The sequence below is a fragment of the Equus caballus genome, chromosome 1 (genome assembly GCF_041296265.1).
Source record: "Equus caballus isolate H_3958 breed thoroughbred chromosome 1, TB-T2T, whole genome shotgun sequence".
NCBI classification, from domain to species: Eukaryota; Metazoa; Chordata; class Mammalia; order Perissodactyla; family Equidae; genus Equus; species Equus caballus.
The window spans coordinates 167,061,033-167,084,249 of record NC_091684.1 but is presented as its reverse complement, the minus strand read 5'-3'; the positions used below and the strand labels follow the sequence as shown (position 1 = coordinate 167,084,249).

At 40.6% G+C, this 23,217-nt stretch overlaps 1 protein-coding gene across 9 annotated transcripts in view; it reads right to left on the bottom strand.

Annotated features, from left to right (window-relative positions):
* Window positions 1-23,217, bottom strand: part of RYR3 (ryanodine receptor 3) — a 484,412-nt gene that overhangs the window by 291,469 nt on the left and 169,726 nt on the right. For all 9 annotated transcript variants that reach the window (XM_023620680.2, XM_070239375.1, XM_070239401.1 and 6 more), the window contains exon 3: window positions 21,087-21,194. In XM_023620680.2, coding sequence (XP_023476448.2) covers window positions 21,087-21,194 — 108 coding nt within the window. The remainder of the gene's footprint in view (window positions 1-21,086; window positions 21,195-23,217) is intronic.

The following is a 23,217-nucleotide window of genomic DNA, read 5'->3' as shown; positions in this document are numbered from 1 at the left end:
AAGGACACACACTGTTGTGATAAGAACCTTTAATGGGGGCAAACAAAACACCTGGAAAGAACCTAAATATCCAAAAGAAAAATATTGCCTAGTAAATCCTGGGGCTTCTTCAGGATGTTCTATCCCACAACTATTAAAGAAGACAATTACAGAGGCTATCGGAAACACAGAAAATGTTTACGATATACCACCGTGAAAAAGGCAGAATGCAAAGTGCCTTCAACTATCATAAATATGCAAGAATGATAAAGAAACCCATAAAAATGAAACAGCCATTTGGTTGGTTGCAGAATCATTGGAGTTTTCCAAATTTTTCCTTAGTGCTACTACATAATCATTTCAATGAAAAACGTGTGTCTATGGGGGACAACAACACGCTGCATGTGATTAAAGAAACAGAGAGTTACAAAAGTGTTTTGTCTATTTGTTAAAACTTCAGTTGCTCAAGGTGTGATTGATTTGTCAGCATCCTCAGTAAATGACTTTACCTCCTTGAAAGGCAGCTGGCTTTCAGCATGCTTGCTTTAAAGCACTGACTCCAGAGTCTGGCCCTACTCTGGCGTTGAATGGAGACCTCAGACAGGCAGCCTCTATCCAAGACACCTCTGGTCCCCTCCTACTTCCCTCAGGCCTAGCTCCAGACTCCATAGGGAAAAGCTCTTGCAGGGAGTCACTCCTGCTTGGATCCCAAATGATGGGGTCTTCTGACTGCTCTCAGATCCCGTCCTTCTTTCTGGAAACTTGGTTTCTACACTATTCCATGCTTCCCAAGGCTGCCCCCCTTCCCCAGCTGTCAGATTCTAGGGGCACCTTCTCCTACTGCTGCAGGTTATCACCTCTCTCTGGCCAAACTCCCAAGATCTCATACAAGCACCCCGCTTTTCTAGGAGGGGTGGACAGATGGGACTCCCCAGCTCGAATGGCACCAAAAGGACTGAAGGGACATTTTCCAAACACATCTTAGATTGTAAACTCCTGGTAACAGGGACAAATTTCCCTCTTTAATGATGGTTAAAGTGGTACACTAGGATTTAGAAAGTGTAGGCCAGGGGTGGGAGGGCACAGGTCCAGATTAGTTTGACTTGTGATTTGGAGTCAGAACCAAGGAATATGATGACAGAAATTCAAAAAGCACAGCTTGCCATCCTAATTCCCTAACTATGTGTAAAATCCCGGAGAGCCCAATGCAGGACACTCGGCCCTTTTCTTCACAACCTTTTATGGATGGGACACCCTACTCTTCAGCCAGGTAACTGCCAAGTCTAGCTTTTCTTGGGCTTCCCACTTTGGCATATAAAGCCACTGCACAAATATAAGGTATCATTCTTTTACTTGATGCCTTGATTTTCCACTTGCAATGGGATGGTCAACATGGATCTAAAACTCTAAGTCATCACTCATATGCAGAAGATAAACAAACACACACACAGATACAGAGAACAGATTGGTGGTTACCAGAGGGGTTGGGGAAGGTAAAAGGGGTAAAAAGGCACATATGTATAGCGATGGATGGAAACTAGACTTTTGGTGGTGAACACAATGTAGTCTATACAGAAGTTGAAATATAATGATGTACACGTGAAATTTATATAATCTTATAAACCAATGTCACCTCAATAAAAATAATAAATAAACAAAACTCTTAGTCAGAGGTTTCTGAGCTATTGGCTACAGAAAGCCACACCATCAGGACAGAATCCGCTGAAGAGATTTCCCCTGTAAGAAACTCTTCAAGTGAGCCTGGGGCAAGTCAACCAGGACAGTCCAGGCCCTTAAGATAAATGCACTTGAAAGGAGGCCACGTTCTTGACATCCTTCATGGGCCTCTTGGGATACTGTTAAAAACAAAAATCATGAAATAGAATTCTAATCAAGGAAGGTGCGGCATGTGACAGTCCACTCCCCCAAGTCCAGTGATCATGGCAGTCTCCCTAGTTGCCTTACTGAAAAGACAGGTTCACGTATCAGAGGCTGTGAGGTACAATAGGACCCAGGAGAAAAGGTGGAATCTGGTCCGCAGAGGGCCTATGGTAGTCCCTGCTTTATTTGGAGCAAGGTTAGTAGGGTGACCATAACTCCAGGAAGCCGCACCTCCCACACCCTCAGTGCTGCCCACTCCGCACCACTGTATCACAAGATTGAAGGATGGAATGTTCTAAAAGCTGTGCAAAAGACAGCCTATTCGCCTTGTTTTCTTTCATTTTTTTTTTAAGTAAGAAAAACACAGCCAAAATCATCCCCCAACCAATCACCACAGAATGCCAAAATTACCATCCCCACGGTTCATAATTTATTGAATTCAGCCAACCCTCCCTCTTGGAAGCACCTAGAATTATTTTCCTGGGTGACAAGATTCTGCAATCTCATTCTTGATCACATCATTAATTTCACAGCCACATGGAAGTATTTCAGGACAAAAAGATGAAAGGCCAGAGCCTGATCTGAGAAACTATAAACTCTGGGTCATGAGCCTCATCTGCAGCAAGAACCTGCATAGCAAGGAGGTAGTCCCTTCCAGAAAAATGCCTACACGGCTTCTCTTTTGCGTAGACTTGGCCCATGGGGTAAGTAAAATCTGAGAGATGGCTCTGATGAATTAGGGATTGCAGAGGAGCCCCTGTGGGGACCCCAAGTTCATTATTCCCTGTGAGTACTCAAAGCCATAAGTAGCCCTAGATGTTGCAGACGGAATGCATGACTGAAGACAATGGAGGGATCTCCTGCCTTTCAAGTCTTTAGAAATAAGAGTTTCTGATCTGTGAGAATGGTAGACATGTGCAATCATTTTTCCTTCCCTCTTTCCCAATCCATGACATTTGGGGAACAAGTTAAATGACTTTTGGAAATTCCCACTAGGATTTCACAAACACTGATTGTGAAACAGGAGGATGAGCTTTCTCCATTGAGAGAAAAAAGGTGGCTGTTGGGGATGCCTTCAAATTGAGCATGGGGTCATTCTAGATACATCTATGCTTTTCTTTGAACACTGATGCCACAGTAAAACCAGACAGCTAGAATGGCAGCTCTGACACATGTTTCTTATTATGAAGTCTTTTAAAAGAGCAAATTGACAGGAGATATTTGTCAGGGTATTAATGACATTTAGACTGATGACAAGTATACTTTGGAAGGAGGTGAAGCAATTATTTTCTTCTCTGAATTAATTTTTCCCCTTTTCTCCCATAACTGACTAACAGATTTCTAAGAATGTGACATTGCCAAGTTCATTTTTTTCATAAAAGAACCCTGTCAGCCAGATTTGTTTTCAAGTCACTGATCTGTTTTTTATTTGAATCACCCATATTCATCATTCATCAGGCCTCTGATGAAATGGTGGACCCGTGATCATATAGGGTCAAGACTAAGAACTCTGCCCAATCATTTCCTTTCAGCCAGGTAACATTTAGTAAATATTTCCTATAAAGAGTTGAACATCTGAAAGGTTAGATTACCTTGACATGAAAAATCGAACACTGTCTCTAATCTACTATTTCTTTAGGAAAAAAAAATCACTGTGCATCCTGGCTATAACAAAATAGGAATACGTTTTTATCATAAAACTACTGATGAGTCCTACTGTGTGAAAACACCTCTACCCATGTGGGCTATGAGGCAGAAGATGAACTCGATTATGTAGTTTGTTGTCTGATCCTCTTCCGTCTCTCCTGCACTCCTTAACCTATTTCTTATCAACACAACTTCTATGTCCTTCATCCCTCCAACCCCCTTGCATGGTTCCCAATTATGATCTTGCTGGATAGAGACTAATTCATCCTGTTCTCTCTACACACACATAATAAGCCACGGCCAAGTTTATATTTCCAAGCAAAACAAACAAACAGAAGCCTGATCTTTCCTTGAAGGATATGAAGTGGCCTTGGGTGGAGAAGCTGATTTTCCATGAGTTCTGTGTATGTGTGCACCTGAGGAAGGAGAGGAGAACAGGTGCTCCTATTACTTCCTACCTGTCCGTGGACCATATGCTGCTCAGAAGACAATGGCGTGACTCTTCTGAATCTCTCATGGATTGATTCTAAAGAAGTGGTCCCCAATCCCAGCTATGCGTCAGAATCACTGGTGGAGCTTTAAAATTGAAAACAAAGCAAGAAAAAGAAAAAAAGAAAAAAACCTACAGCCTCAAAGGCTGGGCCATTTCCCTAAGATTCTCATTTGGTAGGGCTGTGATGGGGCCTGGGCTCCCAGGTAATTCTGATGCACAGCCAGGCTTGAGAGCCACCCCTGTGGGACCTCCCCAGGAGCAGTGGACCCTTCATCCCAGTCATCAGTATGATGCTTGTAGTCAGCAAGTACTTCCCTGTTCTCAGAACCATCATTCTGGACCAGTGACTGATTTTCCTTCTAGCATTTCTCCAGAACCCCACTGAAGCAAAGAACAAACATGGTTGTTTCCCCTTCTTGATAGCTCTAAGACTAACATTCAACTCTGCCTCTCTGTCTCCTAGCTGTGCTGCCACATAAGTGACAGGTGGAAAGATACAAATTTCTATCATAAAATCTGTGTGGTGAGGGCTCTAGACAATTCAAACTCAACAGAGGAAGAATTGCAGGCCCACCATGATCACCCCTGGACCCACTCATCTTCACACTGTTCAAAGTCAGCTAGACCCTTCCTGAGCTGCCTTGTCCACAATCTGGACTTCCTTCTCCACCAATCTGGACTCTACAGGGCCTGGGAAGAGATGGAGTTGGTGGCAAAAAATAGAGCGGGTTAGGGTGAAGCGACTTTTACTTTTCTTCTCTTACTACTTGTCACCCCTCTTCCCAATGAGTTACATCCCGTCTTCTGTTCTCATTCTGGTTTCTGTGTCCCCAGTCATTAAGGGTGCACTTCAGGATTCTGCACTCTTACTTACAGAATTCTGCTTTCCTCTCTGTCTGCAAGTTTAGTGTCTCTTAGAGTTGTTCTGAATCATCTAACACATGGGCAGGGTTATTCACATGGCTGCCTTCAAAAGCCCGCCTTTCAGAGGCCTAGCCTAGGTCTGTGTTCCTGCCACCAATTAGCTTTTCTGCCAAAGAGAAAAATGGTTTTTAAAAAAGTCTCCTCTGCTGATCTGTGAATGAAAGCCAGGACCTAGATAGAACAAGCAGCACCTGATCTATTTTCTCCCCATCGTGTAGGGAGTGAATTCATCACACTGACATTGGGAGGATAACCTACTGGGACTGACAGTAAAACCCAACTTCCCTTGAGCTACAGGAAAACACAGCAAGCTTTGTGGTCAAGGGAAAGAAGGCACAATAAAATTAGCACCTGCTATCTGTGAGAGGAGGGGGAGAGTGGCTCAAAAACACCAAGTATGGTTCACAATTTGAAAAGAATAACCAGAAAATAAACAAAATTAAATCCCAGCTGTGCTGACATTGGCCTCCTTCAACAGTTGGAGGAAAATAAATCAATCATTTCCTAGTGGGATTGGCAGTTACCATTAATATAACGTGATGACTTCGTTCTGAAAAAACATTGCAAACAATGAATTATCTGGAAAAGAAATAAAGAAATGATTCCATTTATAACAGCATCAAAAACAATAAAATAGGAATAATTTAGCTAAGGAGGTGAAAAATCTCTACACTGAAAAATACAGGACACTGACAAAAGAAATTGAAGACGACACAAATAAATGGAAAGATACCCTGTGTTCATGTATTAGAAGAATTAATATTGTTAAAATGTCCATACTACCCAAAGCCATCTATAGATTCAATGAAGTCCTCTCAAGATTTCAATGGTATTTTTTACGGAAGTAGAAAAAACAATCCTAAAATTGATATGGACCCACAAAAGATTGAGAATAGCCAAAGCAATTCTGAGAAAGAACAAAACTGGAGGCATCACACTTCCTGATTTCAAACTATATTACAAAGCTACAGTAATGAAAACGGTAGTATAGTACTGGAATAAAAACAGACATAGATCAATGGAACAGAATCGAGAGCCCAGTAACAAATACATGCATATGTGGTCAGTTAGTGTTTGACAGGGGAGCCAAGACTACTCAACAGAGAAAAGACAGTCTCTTCAATAAATGGTGGTTGGAAAATTGGATATTCACATGTAAAAAAAGGAAACTAGATCCCTACTTACACTACTCACAAAAATTAACTTGAAATGGATTAAAGATTTGAACATAAGAGCTGAAACCATAAAACTCCTACAAGGAAACATGGGAAAAGCTTCTTGACAGGGTCTTGGCAATAACTTTTTGGATATGACACCTAAAGCAAAAGGAACAAAAGCAAAAATAAATAAGTGAGACTACATCAAATGTAAATGCACAGCAAACAAAATGATCAACAAAATGAAAAGGCAACCTATGGAATGGAAGGGAATATTTGCAAATCATATATCTGACAAGGGGTTACTATCCAAAATATACGAAGAACTCAGCCAACTCAATATAAAAAACCCCAAAATAATCCTATTAAAAAATGGGCAAATGACTTGAATAGATATTTTTCTAAAGATGACACACAAATGGCCAGTGGATACCTGAAAAGTGCTCAACATCACTAATCATGAGAGAAATGCAAAATTAAAACCACAATGAGATACCACCTCACATCTGATAGAATGGCTACTATCAAAAAAGATAAGAGATAACAAGTGTTGGTGAGGATGTGGAGAAAAGGGAACCCTTGTGCACTGTTGGTGGGAATGTCAATTGGTATAGCCACTAAGGAAAACAGTATGGAGGTTCCTCAAAAAATTAAAAATAGAAATACCATATGACCCATCAATTACACTTCTGGGTTTTTGTCTGAGGGAAACAAAATCACTATGTCAGAGATATCTGCACCCCCATGTTCACTGCATCATCATTTACAACAGCCAGGACATGGAAACAGTCTGAGCATCCACCGACAAATGAACGGATAAAGAAAATGTGTATACATATTCAGTGGAATACTATTCACCCATAAAAGAAGGAAATCCTGCCATTTGCAACAACATGGATAGACTTGCAGAATACGCTAAGTGAAATAAGTCAGAGAAAGACAAATACCATATAATCTCGCTCACATGTGGAATTTAAAAAAGAACCAAACTCATAGAAAAAGAGAGCAGATTTGTGGTTATCAAGGTGGGGGATGTGGGGTGGGGGAATTGGGTGAAGGTGATCAAAAGGTACAAACTTCCAATTATAAGATAAATAAGTACTGAGGATGTAATGTACAGCATGGTGACTATAGGTAACACTGTAGTATGGTATATTTGAAAGCTGCTAAAAGAATAAATACTAAAAGTTCTCATCACAAGGAAAAAAATTTTTGATAACCATATGAGGTGATGGATGTTAACTTACTGTGGTAATCATTTTATAATACGGTATGTCAGGTCATTATGCTGCACACTTTAAACTTACATAGTGTTGTATGTCAGTTTTATCTCAATAAAACTGAGGGGAAAAAAAACCCATTTCACTTGATCTCTGCTGTTTACACTGGGAGAGATCATTGCTGACTGTGAGTGATCCTCAGACACCTGAAGAAGCAAATATGTTATCTAACAGAGTCCACAGTGAGATCAAGTGTCAGAAGGACAGAGAGACTGACTTGAGCCAGTGTTGCTATAAAAATTCCCGGTAACTTCTCACTGTCTAGTAATCAATATGCATCTATAGTTGTTTATGCAGCTTGAAGAATCAAAGAAGAAGATGTTCCTTGATACACTAGAAAACTGTACCATGAAACCAGAGACTGGAAATGACATACAGTAGGTACTCCATAAGCACCTTTTAAATAAATGGAGAAAGGATCGCACAGTACCATACAGCTGTGGACTATAAGCAATCTGTTACCTCAAAGAAAAAAAAGTAGTTTAATAAGTGCTCATATTTAAGTAATCCAGGAAAAATTAAGTGAGGCTGGAATTATATTGGAGTTATCACTATCACTTTAAATTCATGTTCTTCATAAAAAACAATGTATCGTAAGATGCTTTAGTAATCTTTCTTTTGGCATCATACTAATACCTCCTCCCACTAGTCACGGTGGGCAACTGTAATAAACATCTCTAACAGCAGAATTTGGTCTCTAACATTGTTCTCCATGAAACGGTACCAGGGATATTTAAAGAGTTGTTCAATTTCATGTCTGTGACAGAAGAATTAGGATGGGCCTGGGCTGCCCTGTTGCTTCAGGGAAGCAAGGATGCTCTCAAGGACGTCAGCAGTGATGCTAATAAGCCTAACACGCACTCCCCGGGAACATGCAGAGGGGATCTGCACATCACAGAGAAAATGAAGACTGTATTGTGGAACATGATTGGTATTTGAAGGGAGATGCGAGTTTGAGATGATACTAAAGCAGGAATGAGGTGACACAGTACACAAAAGGGTCACTGTAATGTACACGTGAGTGTCCAAGTCTTAAAGCAGTGATTCGTAGTTCAAATTACGACGGTCCTATATTGATGTTATTTTTCAAACATTAGATTAGAAATCAAGGACATAAATTAGAAAGGCTATTTGGAAGGTGGGAGAACACTGAGTAATGTGTTTGGCTCTTGCCACCGATTTTAATAACAAGGTGACTCAGGTTGTCTCTTACTGGTGAACTACCAAGAGAATCACTTTTTAAAAAAATAATCCATTATGAAAAACTGCGGGAACTCCATCTGGGACAGAGTGCCATGCAAGACCTCGTGGGCTACAAACCAGACTGTCTGGGGCCAGGTGGTCCCAGCTTCAGGGAGGTTGCAGACACTAGGGGTGGGGTGTTGTCTCCGCCTCCCCCTGCACTGGAGTTCCCTGGGATTTGTAAAGAAAAGCTGAATGCAGCCTGTGACTCCTTTCCTAGATCAAGTGAGCACATTTAAAATAAATCCTATATACATGGAAGTCTTTTAGTTTGGAGGGTTGAGCATAAATATATACATGTTAAAAACAGGGTCATTTGGGGCTGGGTGTACCTCTGTTTTAGGCTAGACCCTGAGAATAAACTAAAGTAGCCCTTACTGGATGAAACCTGGGTGAATGTCGGGTATGGAAATCTCTTAATTATTTTGGCACATTTTGCAAGATACAGCAATTGGGACACCACTCTTCAGAAGACGGGACTGAAGCAACTGAGTTCTTAACACAGTTTAATATAAAATTTAAAATAGAGGCTGTTTTTCTTCTGTTAGAATTATATTTTAGCAGCAGAGTACTATGGGGGAAAAGAAATAAAAAGAATAATCACAAATAGATTCCCTTTATACAGGAAGAGAAGTTTGGGAAGCCAAAAGTAAGTGTGGGAAAATGTTGAGTGTTATTATTTGCAAGTAAAAAAAAGTCAAGATTCATTGATAGGATTGAAATGAAGTTAATATATATTTTTAAAAGTGTAAAATCACTGAGTCCTTATGGACAGACAGACAAATGGGGGGAAGGGACTGGCAGAACTGAGGAGCATTTTGCATTCTTACAGCACAAAAAAATTAAGGGAAATAAGAAATCAGTTGGAATTGAACCTGTTAGCACCACGATTCATTCAGCACAGTGAACTTATCATTCCTGATCATCCTGGGAACAGCTCGATCTAATGAAATCTAATAAAAAATTGCAAATGATGTAGATAACATTAGAGGTGAAGCAACGGCAGCCTAGGGAGCTCCACCTGGGGGAGAGAGACAGAGTTTAAAAGGGGTTTGTGCCATAGGGAGAGACTGAGGTTATGAGCCAAGGAATTGGAGTTTCATATAAACAGGTTGACTTGAGACCGCATTCTTGAGAGAGCCTGGGAATATTGCTGTCCTGTTGTTTCTCTCAGCGTAGTTACTAAATCATGGATTTGTACGTTCTGGTTGCCCTACATGTCCACGTGGCTGCCCTGAAGGAACAATGAACTGGGAAACAGCAGTTGCTCACTCTCCTGGTGATCTGGATCAATGGCTTACGGTCAGAGAATTGTGGCTCCTACTGTTAGACTGCACCCCAGGCCCTCAGCATCACCCTGCAGGTGAGGCCTGGCTGGGTGGGGTAAGGGAGTAGAAAAGGGAGTCAATACCACCATAAAATTTACAACGCTGAGCAGAGCAAGAAGTTCTGAAATGCTAGCATCTTGTTAAATATTCACCTTTCATTCTCCCCATTAATGGAAATCTCTAGATTAAATTAGTGTAGAAACATGTTAGTGATCCACTTAAAGGCTGAGAGAAGGAACGTGAATTTGAGATACTATACTACATCAGGGCATTACTTCCAAAATTTGTATAAATTCTAAAATTGGATGAGGGTTTTCAAGCAGTCCCTTTACCAAGGTGACATGGAAAATCCCCATAAGGTAAAGTTGCCAGTGTCGTCTCATGGGGAAACAGTCCTATAGAGTAGTGGGACAAAATGCCTGGCTGTCTCGTCTGTAGCTGTGTCCTGAACTGAAAGTGCAGAGTGTTGCCTTAAGTTTCAGAGAATCAGCACCATAGTTCTATGCTTGACTGACTAAAGGTGCCTCAATAATTACAATTCAGTTATCCCTACTCACTGATAAAATCTGCAGATTTTTGTACCCCTACAGTAATCCTGAAAATTTCTAATACCAAGTCAAAAACTTTAGAAAATAAACAACTATTTAAAGACATACACATAGTTAAAAAAAAAGGTAATGCATTCCACTTACCTTTCTAATATCTCACTACAGCCATGGAAAGAGCTATTGTCAGGAGTGGTCATGCTCTGGGTTTCCAACACTGGCCCCACCCCACCCCCACCTGGAGGGCAGGACTCAGGCGAGTCAGGAAGAGGAAGCACGTTCTCAAGCAAATTCCCGAAGGCTGTTCTTCAGCAGAAGCCTGCTGACCTCATTGACAGAAGGATAGCTTTTACTCCACTGTTTACAATAGCATCACGGTCCTCCCATCCACCACCCTCTACCTTATAAAAGCAGACGCGCAGTAGAGAAATGGGGGCGGGCACCCCAGCCTCCAACAGCACATCACTAATGAGCGGGCAGCGGGTGATTCTTATTACAGCGGGTGATTCTTATTAACGTGCTGGTTCCACTTTTCTCTCAGTAACAGGAACAAAAGGAGGCACAACTGGTGCCTAGAAATTCAGACAGAGTGCCTCTCATTCCATCACAGAGATAAGACCTGGAATAAGCCACCAAGAAAAACGAGAATAACTGCAACCGAGGGCGCCAACTATATTGGTTTCATCAAAAGATTTTTTTGTAAAGCAACAGCTTTTACGCCAAAACAGGTGTCTGGTGTTTGCGTAAAACTGCTCAGAACGTGGGGTCCATAAGCTGTGCATAAGAATAGGCCTACGGGTCAACAAGTTCACGACCCAGCACAGTTTCAATAAGAGGAGCAAAACTGATCATTAACATAGTTGCCAATTTTACATTTTGCCGAATAAGAGCATTAAAAAAAAGAAAGACAGTTGTCAATTACACAACTGCACTAGCACTATAACTTCCAAAAAGAAAACAAATCAACTTATTTATTACCATTATACTATAAAAATACTAAACAGGACATAATCATAGAAAATAAAGGCAGACCTTTGTATTTGTTAAATTAGCTTAGTGAAACAATTCCTACTTTGTCTTTATTTTCCTCATGTCCTTGGTGACTTGTGAGTCCTTCCTCATGGACAGACACTGGTCCCAGGACAGTGTCCTAAGATTTTTAGAGCCACTAATGTAGTTCAGAGCCCACATTTTGCAGATGGGCAGAACAAAGTTCAGAGAGGGGCAGTGCCCAGGCCAGAATGCCCAGGCTCTACCAGTCCAGCACTTTCCTCCTTCCCACCACAGCAACATCTCAGGACTGGGGAACAAGGTTCGGCACCTTCCCCTCTCCCAGCTCAGTTTCAGCCATAGGACACCTCAGGTAAATACAGAAGCTCTCTGCCTCACCTTTCCTCCTCTTCCTCTGCAGGAACTCCTCCAGCCCTCGGCAGAGCAAGAGGCTTTTTTACCCCATGGCCCTCCCAAAGCTCATCTTGTTCTTATTCTTGCTTTCTGTCCATTGATTCCACTTGGTCATTCCAGATCCTTCCATTCTAAACCCAGATAGTAGTAATCATAGGGTTGGGGTGCTGATCGAGGGTTTTTACTCCAGTGAAGATTAAAATGCCAGTTGCTCTGGCACCATGTTAATTTTTCTTTACGAGGATATCCAAATAGGTGCTTTCACTAAACTTTCATGAAACGGAAATAAGCTGGAGGTTTTTCTACTTCATTCAGTTTTCCCTGTGAACACATAATTTAAACTCTGGTAGCTATTAAAAGTAAATTACATGATTAAAGAAAAAGTCTAATAAATAAACAGAAAGGTTTCTATTCTTCCAGGATTTCTTGAATTGCAAATGTGCTTCATTTTTAAAACGTAAACAAGTCTCTTAAAACAAAAGATTTCCCCTAAATTCAAATATATTACCACTTGGAATTAAAACATTCCTAAAAATGCAGCTGAAATCTGTTTTTAAAACCCATCTCTGCCCTTGCCCCCCTACTAAACAGTTATGTTTTAAAATTTTTTCAACAAAATCTCTCATCAGAACATCCCTCCAAAGAATATAACTATTTACCTACTTAGTATATGCTGGAGAAAGCTTAGACACCTCAATCCTTCCTCACTCCTCTAAGAAATTTTAATAAAGATCCTTAATTTTTTTGCAATTACAATGTAAAAAAAAACCCCATATACACCAAAAACCCCCTTTAGTCCAGCCATAGGGAAGAAGCTCAAGCTTTCTAAGATGAGTGAAGTCACTATGACACGGCTATACTAACAGAGCATTTGAATGTCCGCAGCAAGAAGGAAGAGAACTCCAGGGTTTGTGTAACATTAGCAAAGCTAAACGTTATCACATTTGCAAAACATCACCAGCATCACATGGGTATATTGATTTTAAACATGGGGCACTGACCTCAAAACGAAAAAAGTTTCACCAAAGAAAAGGCAGTTCCACTAAAGGTGAAGCACTATATTCAGAAAGCAGGGGCATTTGACAGAGTCTGGAGCTTTAAAAATTAATTTTGTGGGTTCTTTCGCTTGCAAATGGTTCTACTCAGGATATGAAGACATGTAAAAAGCTAGTTAACCTTAATGGTTATTCTTCACTGTTCAAGTTAACATCTGATTCTTCTGCTGGCTCATTTTGAGGATGTTGCATGAGAAAGGGAGACTATCAAACTAGCTTTTTCCATTTTCATTATGAATTCCAGCCATACGGAAGAGAGGGCTGGAGTTGCGTAATAGCACTGGAAGCTTGGATTAAGGAAAGGCTGCACACTTCTGTCATCTTACCGAGTTGAAACCTATGGCCACAGGCCATCTAGATGATATTCAGGGGAAAAAAATGAGGCTTCAACAACAATTTTCAATGTCTTGAAGGAAAAAAATGAGTCCACAGGCAAGCTGTTCTCCTAATTGCAGAGCAGTGGTTTAACAAGCTTCTTGGCAACAAATTTGTAAGTGTGCAGCCACCTCTAATTCCACAAGATTGAAGTGGTTGGTGCAGTGATGTTTTTTAAATTGCAGAGGCACGGAGAATGCAAATTGCCCTGAAGACTCACAAGTGAAAGGCCCAGTTCATTACAAACGCAGCTGGAGTCAGTTGTCCATGCAAAGTACATGTACATTAAAGGAGGGAGTAACATACCCATTCTGAGAGGTCACTGAGCTAGCAAGATACAAACAAAACAATAACTGGATATGTTGTTGTGCGCAAGTCTTGCTGAAAGCTTTCAAGTAATTTGAAACTTACAACAGAGAAAAATCCAAAGGAGAATAGAGGAGGTGGATTTCCCACCTGGTGAATATTTTGTTATTCTGGCTAGAAGTTAGCAGTGACGTTAGATGTAAAAGTTTGTTTTTACTTTTTTTTCCAGTACAATGCTGATGTCATCAAAAAACCAGCAAGCAAGCAACATGTTGTAGCCTAAATTTGTCTGCAGCACTTTTTCATAATTACATTTTTGCAAGAAACTCCACCCAAGGAAAATGGTCAGTATCTACATCCAGTGATTTGGGATTTCTTTCTCTTAGAAATACTGCAAACAATCAATTGGACTTTTCTTATACCAAAGAAGTGCTTTCTTACCATGAAGCAAGGTCTTCCAGGTGGTATATTTTAATTAGATATCGTGTTATCAAAAAGCCAGTACAATGATGAAATTTTCTAAGTATTGACTTATCAGAGAAACATTAAAATCTGTTATATCGCATAAACTCCTAAAATCCTAACATAACATGAGAGAGAACAGTAAGAAAGAGAAAAGAGAGGGGGAAGAGAAGGGACATAGGTTTACAATTTGGTCTGTGGAAAAACACATTAAAAACCTTAGTTCGGAGGCCTCTTATTAGCATTTAATTTCTGAAAATAATGTCCGGCTCTTTGAAGAAAGAAATTCTATCAAAACTACAGAATACATCCTATATTTTTCCACAAGAAAATTTACAGGAGATTCATATCTCAAGAAAAAATTAAAATTATATAGTCGTCTTAGTGCTTTAAGGTTGCTATTCTGGATAGGGTTTGGAAAATTCTCTTTGTCCGTACCAAGGCACAAAGGAATAAACACATTTATCCATCTACCTAAGATTATGGGAGCCAAGGTCTCGAGAATAATGGCAAATACAAACAGGCTAACATTTCTGCAGCTAATTCATGACAGGCTATTTTCAATGGGACACACCAGAGGAAGTGAGGTGGTGACACTTTTCCATTTTAACTCCATGCGTTGCAACCATCGCAGCCAGGACAAAGTAATTTGCCATCTAAGTGATGTCACTGTTTAGGGGTGCTCAAACCAAAGCCCAGAGGCAGTAAGAGATTTGTCCCGAAGTCAAGATTCCAGTTGGTCGCAATGCTAAGACTAAACCTAAACCTCCTGACTCCCAGCTTTGTCACCAAAACAGGCTGCCTCCCATGAGAAAATCTGAGTGACCGCTAACACAGGGCAGATTTTAAAGAGTAGTTTTCAACATAAAAACCTCCTCCCAAGCTTTTGCCTATTTCACCAAATAGATTTGGTTGTTATTTCGTCAGTACAAAAATGTCAGCAGGCAATTTAACTTAATACCATGGTTTCTGGGTCTCACCAACTAGGCAGTGGGCAGGGGTGATATCCCCAGGATGAACAACCTGACAGGTGTTGGCACTGGGGCGGGGAGGGCCTGAGTGGAGGCTCCAGGGAGGTACTTGGTGAGCTGGATGCAGTGGCTTTTTACAAACCAGTGCAAAAGAAGTTCAGGCTTGAACCTCCAACGGGGCTATTTTGGTGCATCCTGGCTACCCAAGTTTTCGGGAATGTCTGCACAGGTTCTGTGACTTACATCACGTACATACAGAAGTGACTTTGTACTTTTTCTCCAAAGGAATCTTATGCCCTATTCTAAAGGTGTAATTAATCTCTACTATTAGTTTTGACTCATTAAATGACTTATTTCTCTCTTTCAAAACATGTAGTCTTTAAAAAAATGTTAAAGACGATGGGGTTTATTTAGAATTGTGTACACAGTTCCTCCATCAGTCTTGTTCCCTCCCTACACACATACCAAAATAATTGTCATTCTGGCTCTTTCCTGATAATTATGAAGAGAAGGCAAAGCCCTCAGCTTGAGAGGCTAAATCTGGATGATGGGAGTGTCCCTTCTCTTCTATAACACAGAAATGATGGTGGGAACTCAGGGCCCCAGGCACAAAGAGGGAAGGATCCTATTTGCCTTCTTCATTCTGAATGTGTTCGCACAAGATCTCTAAATCTAGGCACAGCCAGAGTTCAAACTTTAGAGCAGGGGCTTCTGATCTTCTAATTCCTCTCACTAGTAGCTGTTTGATTTGTTCATTATCTAACAATGTCAGGGAGATGCATCTTTAGCAGATTCTTTTTTTTTTTTGATAAGGAGGATTTACCCTGAGCTAACATCTACTAGCAATCTTCCTCTTTTTTTTTTGTATGTGGGCCACTGTCACAGCATGGCCACTGTCAGATAGGTGGTGTAGGTCTGTGCCCAGGAACCAAACCCAGGCCATCAAAGCAGAGCACACCAAACTTAACCACTAGGCCACCGGGGCTGGCCCCAAGCAAATTCTCTTTTAATGATGTTGTTACCTTTCTGTGACTAAATTTTCTGTGACTTTAAGATGGAGGAATGTCTTGAATTTGGCTACAAGGTACGTATCTCATGACATGTACTTTAATGAATACAGCACATGTACTTTACATGAATACAGCACAATGTAAGATTATGCCTCCTTGGCCATTTACAAGGTCACATGATGCCAGGAGACAAACTCTCGCTTCCTGGAAGGCACGGACTGGCACAGCATCCTCAGGCATGACTAATGTGCCATGCTGTACGTGTGCATTCTTCCAGCAACCGTGCTGTGTGTAGTATTCCCCACTCTAAAGATGGGCAAATGAGAGCAGCCTGAAGCTCCTTTTAGGGTTAATGGGACTATCACATAAGTAAAACAAGGAATTAAAGAATTAGCTCTCAGTGAGGATATCTATGAGCAAAGTTCTTGCAGAAATAGTATCTTTCCAGGTCACATTTCCCAATCAAGGTTAGAGGGTTGATTATGTATTAGCATTCTAGATATTTTCACATCTAAAGTCAAGCATAATCTTATGTGTTCATGAAGTAATGTGTTAAAGAGGAATGTTAACATGACACTCATGATATTAATTCCTTGGTTTTTTTTTTAGGAAGATTAGCCCTGAGCTAACATCTGCTGCCAATCCTCCTCTTTTTGCTGAGGAAGACTGGCCCCAAGCTAACATACGTGCCCATCTTCCTCTACTTTACATGTAGGACGCCTGCCACAGTATGGCTTGACAAGCGATGCATAGGTCTGCACCCGGGATCTGAACCAGCGAACCCTGGGCTGCCGAAGCAGAACGTGCAAACTTAACTGCTGCACCACCAGGCCGGCCTGACATTAATTCTTTTTATATGTATATTTCATCTCTTTTTTTTAGTGGTAAAAGTCTGACAATGATTAAGTCAACTTTTATAGAAAACCAGAGCCCTTATCAGAAGGAGTGCAGCTGGTAATTGTGTTAATCAAGGTCTCTCATTTTTAGAAGCATTATGCCCGTTCATGTCAAAACCCATTTGTAGTTACATAGCCCTAGATTTGACATGCACCTGGTCATATAGCCTGGAACTTTCCTTCCTTCGAGGCATTTGAATAGGCCTGAAGGATCTGTAACAGGAGGAAGTGGACCAGAGATGAAAAGAGGAACTAATATTCATTTCCATACCCACAGGCACTTGTAGACACTTATCTCATTTAATCCCCCCCAATCCTATGAAGTAGGTTGCATTTTGAAGATGTGGAAAGTTAGGTACAGAAAGGAGAAATAATTTGCCCCAGAGGTCACCTGGTCCAGTATAACCTGGACTGAAAACACATCTGCCTGACGCCAAAGACTGAGCTTTTCTCACTACAAATGCTGCTTGCTCTATATCCAAAGTCCTGTCTATAGGGCTCAGAGGGAGATGGTGACATTTCTTTTAGCCCCATGTCCTGCCGAAAGTGGCTAGGTCCAATCAGTCAAAAATATGAAAATACTTTAGTATTTGTATGCAGAAATTTTACCTCAAACTCCAGCCATTTAACTGGCCACAGTGCCAAGCATCTCTCTCTTCGTAATTTTCCCCAGAATAAAATCAAACAGAATTTAATCAGAGGTAAAGTGACCCAAGGATGAGTTTAGCTAGCGTGGACTCTGGGGGGCATGAAACATTCTCTGCCCCCAGGTCCTCCATATCATTTTTTCTCCTTTTCAACATACAGCTGGATCCCACGTGCTACCGGCTGAAGCTGAGGACATTTCAATGATAAACTCTCTGTTGTTAAACCAAGCTGGACACCTTTGTTTTCTTTGTTAGCAAGAGAAATTGCTGCAGAATTGTAAAGCCTTGCAAAAAGACTTCTGTACACTTATCATGTGAATGAACAAACAATTGAAGTCATTTTTAAAAATGTCCAGTTGCTGCACAGCATTGAACAGATACACCACGCAAGGACCAATTTATGGCCAGAAGAAAAAAATTACACTCTTCAAAGCATCCCGTTTGGTGGCAGTCACGATCATTAGTGAAAGTAATATCCATTTAAAAGCAGTAAATGCCTATTTCCAAACAGAATGGACTGGCGTGCAAAGGAGGTGTCATCCCACTCAAACATCTCCAGGCTCCCCAGGGAATCATTATAGTCTGTCATGTTAACTCACTTTCTTCTTTATTTTTCTTCTTTTTCTTTTTCTTCCCTGCTGAATATTATCATCTAAAATCTAATTAAGTACTAACAGTAAACGCGCACAGCAATCACTTCCAAGAAGCAAAACAATCAGACTCAAGAGGTTATATAAAAATATTATTTCTCATAATAAAGATCGAGAGCCCAGATGGAATTGTGACAGACTTCCAAGGGGATTATAGTAACCGAAGGTGCTGTCCAGGTAACTAGTTAGTGGAGCCACCATGAATAATAAAATCTTAATAATTTAAAAAGAGTACCATCTCCCATTTCTACTCCAGTTCTCTTTTCAAGTCTCTTCCTTCTAGCTCTAAGATCTCTAGTCGATAATAATCATAATAATAAAGTCAAGATGGGAAATAACTATTAGATCTCTTCTTTGGTAAATAGAACAAAAAGGCAATATGACACATGGGAAATTTCAGAATCTGACCCAATGTGGTGATTATTGATATCCAATGAATATTTAATAAAAACATCATGAGTCAGTTATTTTAGACTCAAGTTTTCAAAAAGAATGGATCCCCCAATAAGATTTAATGTATTTATTTTTAAATATTATAAATTAAAGACAAATCTTCAAATATATAACTATATTGAGTAAACTTCTGCTATAACATGGCTGGTAATTAAGGTAAGTCTTATTCATATGTTCCAAAACTAAGCATTTGATCTTATTAAGTTGGTCTTCACATTCTATTTGGATAGTGAATTATTATTTATTCTTCTTTAAGAAAAACCAAGTTAAGACTATTACTCAAGTTTTTGGCAACAAGAGGAGCAAGGATTATAACCAGAACTTTGAATTTACTTTCTTATCTACAGGACTCCCTGAACCACTCAAGAAATAATTCTCCAGTTAACGTAGCTTCTCTCTATCTTCCCAATTTCTAACCAGGGGCCATAAGTAGGCTGGGTCTAGCTGATCTTGGTTGACATTGAACGTGATGATATCTCATTTCAATCAGGTCTCCTTCATGAAAGATGTCTGTAAATGATGAGTTATTAGTCTTGGAAAAAGGGCGAGCAATTAAAAAAAACTGTTGCACTGAACTGGAAATATTTGAGGGTGTGTGCCCACGGAGGAAAGCATGGGGTACTGAGGTCAGTGCAAGAGAGAAGTGAACACAGACTTCAGTGAACATCATAGGAACAAAAACTCATCTGTGTCAATGCTCTAAAGAAAAAACAAAGCTATTTTCAGGCGGTTGATGACAGCATTATTATTTTAAACCAAAAGAGTGAAGAATCACAAACATTGGTGTTAAGGACTCTAGAAAACTAATTAAGCATCCTAATTTTATGGATGAGAACACCATGGCCCCAAGACTTGAGAAGACCTGCATAAGATCACATTAATAGCTGGAAGATGACCGAATATAGATATTGGTTCTCTTGAGTCCCTTGTCATTGTCTCTTCTACCACAGATGAGACACGTCTGTATTACATATGGGTTCATTCAAGTCAAGTAAGAATAAACTTGTGCTAGCTACCGAAAAAAGTTCCTACATACATGAAGTCTACTGTCCAGTATAGGACACAGGAAATTAGACTTACAATTATAATACAGAGTGATAAGAACTATGATAGAAAAGGGACAGACTGTTGCTCAAGCAAGGGCACCCATCCCAGACTTGTGGGGTCAGCAAAGGCTTCTCCGTAGATCTAATATCTAAAGGGGTTCCTTGAAGGAGAAGTAGAGATTATATAAGGAAAGGGAGAGAGGAGGAAGAAGCTGTTCTACATGGAGGAAACAGCTGACGCATAAGATCACAGCAAAAGAGAACTGTCACGTGTGAGGAAGTGAAAGGAATTCTACATGGTAGGAACCCTGAGTGCCTGGGGGCATGTGGTGAGAGATGGGTCAAGAAAAGTGAGCAGGGCTCACCAAATCCTGAAAAGCTTATGTCTAGTTAAGGAATTCAGGATTTTTCTCAAGATAATGGGAAGATAAAGGATTTGAAAACAGGGTCATATAATGATTGGATCTGCATTTAGAAAGAACATTATGACAGCTGAGCGAAAAAAATGGTAAAGGGGGCAAGTACAGAAGGAATTGAAATAGTAGGCTGTTGCAGTAATCCAGAAGACAGAGGGTAGTCAACTAATGCAGTATCTAAGGGGATGGAGAGAGGTGTTTGGATTTGAGATATTCAGGCCATAGAATTAAAATACTTGATGATAAATGGATCTAAACGAATGTGGGTCATTAGGGAAAGAAAGAGTGAAAAGTGATTCTGAAGTGTCTGGCCAAAGTCTTGCCTGGCAGGCCTTCTGAGACGGAAGCTATGGAGCATCATCCTTCAGGTAAATACTTAGGGACAGTGTTACTGACAACAGAAATTCAAGACAGCTCTGTATTTGCTCATCATGAGTGAAACTGTGGAGTTCTGGGCACATGTCAAAGACTCTGAATTCCACAGGAAATCCTCTCAAGTGCTGTACCATGGTTGTGCTCCACTGGGAAACAGTTATAAATCTCTAATGAGACTTTCCCAAGGAAAAAGAAACCAGCCTAACAGACATGCTCCATCTCAAGGCCCTTTCAGCCTCTCCACATTTCCTGGTGCATTATGGGTTGGGGAAGGGGAGTAGTTCAATGTCCTATGCCCTGCTCAGGCAGCATTAGTGGTGATCTCTTCTATTTTCTGGTAGAAGTTGGTTAATCCAAAGGAAGCAGGATTAGGGTTGCTGAATACGAAAAATTAAACTCAGGGAGAAAGATTTACTATCTCTAAATGGATCATCTCAAGGATCCTAAGGTTTTTCAGTTCAAAACTGGAGGAATGAAATGAAGTATGTACTTTTGGGCTGTGGTGTGTCCCAATCCCCACCTAGGACACAATTCAGGTACTCACCCCTTCGCCGCCATTTTCACCTGTGTTGGCAAGCATTTCCTGCAGGGCTCTGACTGAAAGGGACTGTTCCAGCACAAAATTGCAGACGCAGAGATCTGGAGGAACATACTGTGGAAATAAAACCAGAATGAGGATACCTACTCATATCAGTTGGGGATCAGTCATGCAATAACATCTCAAGGGCAAAGAGCCTATGAATCAGAGTGACAGTTGGATGGGTGGATGAATAGGAGTATAAAAGGTGGACCTCTCTTATTCAAGTTAAGACAGCTTTCAAGCTGGATTCTGAAGGAGGAGGAAAAGAAAATCCCCAAGTCTCAAGAGAACAGTGACCAAGGTGTCAGGATCAACCTGGGTGAGGGCTGGTGGCACACACAGAAGAACATACATTTAGCCTTGCTGAGGAAGGAAAAGAAAGGAGAGGCTAATCTATGTCAATGTTTGGGTGGGACCAAAGGAAGAAAGCCACTGGGTTCTCCTCCATAATAATTTGTAAGAGGGCAATGGACAGACCAGAATGGGGCTCTAGACAATAGTGACCACATTTGGAAATCCATTTACTCATTAAGAAAACCTGGATATTGCAGTGTAAAAAGAGGCAATATAGGGGATTAAGAAATATATAAATATAGTTCCGAACAAAGAAATCTCCAGAACTATGAGAACTGATGACCCCTACCACAATCATTCTAATTTATTGTGTGCTCAGTTAATATTATCATATTCATGCCTGTTCTGGAATATTTCTCAGCAACAGTTAAAGACAGCCTTCTCTGCATACTGACTAGTAAAAGCTAATGCTCACTCAGTACTCTCTGTGCCAGGCACTGTTCTAAGTGCTTTGCACATATTCACTCCTTTAATCCTCACGACCACCCTATAAAATAGGAATTATTATTATTCCAGTTTACATCCACGGAAACTAAGGCACAAAGAAGTTAGGTCACCAGCCCAAGGTCATGGCTTATACTTGGCCGAGTTGGATTCAAATCCAGGCAGTCTGTCTCCAAAGTCCGTACACTGAACTCTACACTGTTCCTGCCGCTGATGGAAATATTCAAGGTTTTTCTTCACAACTAGAATATTTTCAATCAGCAAATATCTAAGTATTACATTATATAAACACAGTGCTTGGTATTGAGAGAGAGACAGAGACACACAAAACAAAATCATCACTCTTCAGGAGCTGACAGTCCAGTTTCACCCTACACGATTTCCTTGGGAATACAGCTTGAAATCACTTTGCACACCATGCCTTTGTTTCCTACATATTATCAGCAGAACACGGACATGGTGAGAATAGCGGGAATGAGGAATGAGGGCCAGGAGTCATCAACAGCTACATCCAACACTCTGAGACAGGTAAAGCTGTTTCCATGGAGCCCCAGCTTAAAAGCTACGCAAGCCTGCTACTAAAGCCCAGATAACCTCTCGGACTTCAGCACTTTCATTTCTACAATAAAGATAATGGAATTAGTGATCCTGAAGTTCCCTTTAATTTCCAAGTGTCTGTACGTTCTTCATCCCTCTCCACAAACTCAATGCCCTCAAAAATAAAACAATGTCCCACTTGCTGACCTGCCTATTATTTCTCATTATTAAAGTTTTAAGACCCCCTAAGCCAAGAATGAGTAAACCTATTCCAAAGGCTACTGGTCTGTGGGTGACTTACATTCTAAAGACTCTTCCACTCAGGGTCTCTACATCAGAAATCCTAAAAACCTAGTCTTCCTAGAATTCTAGTATTATGGGAATTGCCCAGTTGTCTTTATGAAAATGATGTAACCCAACAGAAACTGTAACATGAGAAGACAACAGCCTTTATTTTACACGTTTCTTGCTTTGTTTTCAGTCTGTTCTTGCCACAGGTAATTAACTCATTTGTATGGGCTTGAGCGAGCAGAGAGCTGCGGATGCAGAGCAGAGCTTCACGTCTAGGAAGCAGTTTTAGAGCACACGAAGCATCATTATGAGTAGCATTCAATAATATAAATAAGCATTCCCTTAAAGAGCTTATGCCATAAACAAACATTGTCCTACTCAGTCTCCCAAAATATGATGCCCCCTCAGAAGATTTTAGAGGATTTTCCCACCACTTCTTAGACTACCTGGATCTCACCTCACCAGAAGA